General features: G+C 46.2%; 1 protein-coding gene across 1 annotated transcript in view; it reads right to left on the minus strand.

Annotated features, from left to right (window-relative positions):
- Positions 1-4,444: 4,444 nt before the first annotated feature.
- LOC106805207 overlaps positions 4,445-4,947 on the minus strand; it is a 10,235-nt gene continuing 9,732 nt past the window's right edge. The window contains exon 2 of the mRNA XM_014806705.1: positions 4,445-4,710. Within this exon, the coding sequence (XP_014662191.1) occupies positions 4,521-4,710 (190 nt within the window). The 3' untranslated portion in view covers positions 4,445-4,520. The remainder of the gene's footprint in view (positions 4,711-4,947) is intronic.

Consider the following 4,947-nt stretch of genomic DNA (forward strand, 5'->3'; position numbering starts at 1 on the left):
GTCCCACGGGTTGATCTCGTTGACAGAATGGCGCGCCGCGGACGCAGACCAGATCGGGAGGGGGAGGAGAGAAAACAGGGTAATCAAAGTTAATTCGAAAGACCATCGCCGCCCCGTAGTAGGTAAGTGTGAATTCCTTTCCCCCGGATTAGATTCGAATTTGCGACAGTGGAAGGCTCAGAATTTTTCCCGCTCTTGCCCTTTCCTCGCGCATGCCAAATCAGGGGCTACTAGTTCCTGCCGCACCCTTCTCTCGGCACGCCCATAAATGCGACCGAACCTTCCCCGCTCCTCCCGCAGTAAGCTGGAGCACGCATAGTATGACGAGAGATAGTTGCGGCGAGCGCGATGCCTCAGACGATAGCGGGGTCCAATGCTGTGTGCGTTGGAAGCCTCACGAGTAGCGGAGCGCGCGTATAAACACAGCCTCACTGTACCTAGATATCGGAACTCGTAACGACGCGCCAAAGCACGCACTAATTCCGGTCTTACCCGCCCCGCCCCCTCTCTTCCTCCACTCTCTGCTTCTCTCGCAGGTTTCGCGTTTCTCTCCCTCCAAAAACTTAACCTGAATGAGAAGCATGCGAGCTCCCTCCTCGCTCGCCTCCGCACGCACACATACATAATCCATCGTCACTGAAAACCTAGTCTAATGAACGCTCGTACATGTTTATCCCATTTCGATGCAATCTGGCGAACGTTTGCGGCAGATGCTTCCTATAAAATCTAATTTGCAACCTCAAAGGTCCTGGCTAAGTGCTGGGTAACGGCGCTCCTGGCTTCGTGCGCTGGACCGACAGATACGTTGCGCGTGCTTTCAGCCGGATCAAAGTTAAATAATCGCAAGTGTCGATGCATATATAAGTACTAGCGGCTAGCACCGGACGATGCCCGATGTTTATTGGGGTTACTGCTTTTGCCTGCTATTTTCATGCCCGTTTTTGTGCTTATGCTGCCGTTCGGCAATTTCAATCGATGCTGATGACCTGTACATAGTTGAAGCGCTATACGTGGGGAATTGTCAGTTCTACGATCGTCTTGACTTTCTTGCATAAGTAGTAAAAGTCGAGCGCTAGGTTGTCCTGTTATGTTAACTTTTTGCTTCGTGCAGATTTTTGGGGAAATCTGGCCCAAAATCCTATTGAAAACCGCCAAGTTAAAAACCTAACCGCTAACCCTAACCAAATCCTCGACGACCATGGGTGTGTAAACGCTGACTTTACCGAAATCTCTGTTGTTTGTTTTTTTTGCCATTGATTCTTATATTTGCGTTTTGTGCAAATTGTTTAGTTTTGCTTAAAAAATGGTCCGTCGCATTTCATGCCGACGTGAAATATACCTCACGTGACGTCCTTACTGGTCTCAGAAGACAGACAGACAGATAGATCCGTGGCGATTTTATTGTACTGCTGTGGCTAATATGCCCGCAGCCGGGCACGGTTCTTCGGTTTTCCTAAATGCCCGGCAGTTTCCTTAACCCTAACTCAACCCTAACCTAAAACCTAACAAAAACCCTAACTCTAGCGCCTAAACCTAACTCTATACACCTAACCGCTTGTTTACTTGAGGAGATAACGTCTAAAAATTAAAAACTGCCGGCATCTTAGTGTAAATCGTACGACCGTGCCCGGCAAGGCCGTCAGATATTATGACGCCGGCTGCCCGGCATATAGCCACTGTGTTTATCCAGTAGGAGCTAAATACAAAAACCGAAAATATCGAAGTACCTTGATGTGCCTGCGAAAGACAAATAAGCAGCTCAAGTGGAGGCATTTATACCTTTCAGCAGTAGTCATTTACGGACAGCTTGTCTCTCCTTCGAAGCTAAAAATGTTGTTTTAAATAGAACAAACAAAAATAATCGACATAAGCAGAAAAATAGCGGTCAAAATGCAAATGTCCAACAATGCAGTTGATATATGACAGTGAAGCGGGCTAATATAGCGGGCACCGTCGCGGACCATTTCTTAAAATACAAACCAATTTAATCTTAATTTATACCTTTTTTAAATTTGTGTATTTTTTGTTTTTTGGACCTTGCTTTAGGCCATCTGCGATCATGCTGATTAAGAATAGTATATAATGTTGGGGTGAGTCTTTTACGGGGGGAAAAGGATAGTCAGAAAGACACACACAAAAACAGGCCGCCCTGTTATATATGAGATATATATATATAAAGCTCTGTGGCTGCAGTGAAATCAATGCACGGGAATCAAACCCGTTCGCCGAGACCTGCACAAAAGATCCTGTTTCAAAATACGCTACCTTAAACCTGTTGCTATCGATTTCAACAATCGATTTTTATGCCATTCAATAATACTCGCTCACGCGTTTCTCTCTCGCGAGCGAGTCTTAACGTTTTACAATGTAATAATACATGTCAGACGCGCCCGATGATTTAAATAGGCTGGTCATTTAGGTGAAAACATTTACACAATGCGCGCTCGCAATTTCTTTCTCTGCCTCGTGTAAACTTTAGCCACTGACAGCCTCTCATTAGGCAACGTGAGGGATTGGCGTGAGTAGTAGAGAGCTGAAGCTGTGCGGCTCTGCTGCACGCACTCTAGATTAGTACCCAGCACTCTATCCATGCCCACAGCCACACCCATGCAGAAAGGTTGCCATAATTACTAAGCTACCAGCTTAACTGACGCTGCCATGTTATACAGTGGAGCTACGGGAAAAAGCAAACTCGCGAGAACAAAATGAAGTCAACATCCAGATACGGCATAATCATCCACGACTTCAAGAAGAATCAATCTTCGTATAGGATCACTAGAAAAATCGGGACATTTTATCCACGTAAACGTTCTTAATACAAACACACGCTGTGGCGCTACACACATCCAGTACAGTGTACGTTCAGGCCTATATATATAGTAGAAGATAACTTACGGACGCACACACTTTTCTATCGCTTCACGGATATCTAGTGAATCTCTGAGAAGTGTCTGAAGAGGATTACCAGCAGAAATGCGCGGGTTGTTGGTGGTTGGTTGGTGGTGGGAGTGCATATAACAGCTGCCTGCGAGAGCGCCGCTATTCCTCTCTCCAGTTCCCGCGAAACATTTTTCCCTCGCGCAAATTCGCAATATCTCATTCATCATCGGAGAGCAAGTTGAACAATCTTGCCGGCGAGCGAAACACAGATATATGGCAGTTTGACGATCGATTTATTCAAAGTAATTTCGCTCAATTTGCCCAGAGCGTGTCAGCTGCAAAAACAGAATCACATCACACCGGCATCGAAAATGAAAACACTTGATAGGCGGGCGGGCGGGCGGGCTGCAGCGTGCGGGTTTCGGCTCCGGCACTGCAGTACAAACACTGCAATTTTCATTTCAAACAAACATTGCCATTCGCCATCTAAGAACACATTTCGAGATCGCCAATAAACTTCGCGAGACGGTCAATCGAAGTGACTTCTATACAATCGCCGCAACCCCGACTAGCGTTTCTCGAGTCGCATTTACTGTTTATAGTTGGCGGGGAATTAAATAGTTGGGATTAAATAGTTGGGATTAAATAGTTAAACCCATTTTTACGGTTCGAACAAAATAACCTGTTAAATCTTAATATGGATGAGGAAATTTAATGAATCTTAAAATAAACTCGCATCGATACGTGACGCGTCCGCAGAATCTGTCCGTGTCACAAGAAATTGTTACGCCTAGTGTGCTCGCATGAACGACATTCAAGCTATTAATTTCTCTCAACGGTCATGGACTAAATCCGTTTAAAAATGGGCGAGTGAAAACACAGGCGCTCGTACTTCCCTCACACTATTTTACTAAAATCGCACTTTGCCAATTCGAACAAAACTGCCGCCAAAACAGTGAAAGACATTTGCAAAACAATGTTCAATTGTCTGCGGAAGTGCGCGGCATTGTTTGATAATTTCCGCCCGTGGCAATATTGCTTTTATTATACCATAACTCTATAACATTGAAGTCTACTGTCGGATGCATTCAGAACATATCAGGAACGCAACGACGCAGCCCTGAGCGATATCAATTCAAGAGAGACCTGTGTCACAGACTGCACAGCCAGCCGCGCATACTCTCAATCATGGGCATACTGTATATTATACGATAGTCTGAATTCATACTAACGCCACACATCTATATAACACTAAAACTACAGTGCTGTGTTGTTACTACCGTATTCCTAGTAGTGATGAATGTTTTTTTTATAATATCGATAATGCGTATCTCAAAATGCAGAATATATCAAAATACACAGGAGGAAATCGAAGCATTTTGACGTGATAGTCGGTGTGAAAATCCAGTATTCTCATTGTTCTACGTTAGCTTGCGTGAACTGCATTTTCGTACACTCCTACCCCACCCCGACCCCCTAAGGCCACCCCCCTCCTACGCCCCAACGCACCCGGCGCCACGCCTCAGAAGTCTACATAGCATGCCCTCATGTAACATCGGCGCACACATATATAGGCATTCCGTTCAGCTCTCGGCCAGCATTTTTTACGAGAGATTAATTCCTTTCAAATTCTTGTCAGGCTATGAGCAGACCTCTAATGGAGCGGAGGATGGTTCTCTGATCGTTATCAGGGAGCGCACGGTTATCCCTGCATCGGGCGCGCGCCTCCCGGTGCCGCCGCCTGACGGTCGCAGAGCCGAGGATGCCCAGGGAATCTCCTGTAGCGTCTTGGATGTTATCTCCATGGAAAATGAATTGGTTGTACAGCACCTGCGTGTCAGAGTATGAATAAATCGCAACTGGAACTGGTCGGTGCGCCGTATGTATGTACGTACTACACCTTTTCCCCGCGCGCTCCCCCGCTTCTACGGAGTTACGGCTTCAAGCGGCAAGCAGTGACGGCGGTATATTATACTTGTAAAGGTAACTACGGCCACCCATCACGCCGGTACGCAGCCATTCTCGCTCTCTCTCTCTCTCTCTCTCTCTCTCTCTCTCTCTCTCTCT

This window comes from Priapulus caudatus, unplaced genomic scaffold, assembly GCF_000485595.1.
Source record: "Priapulus caudatus unplaced genomic scaffold, Priapulus_caudatus-5.0.1 Scaffold105, whole genome shotgun sequence".
In the NCBI taxonomy this organism is placed as follows: Eukaryota; Metazoa; Priapulida; class Priapulimorpha; order Priapulimorphida; family Priapulidae; genus Priapulus; species Priapulus caudatus.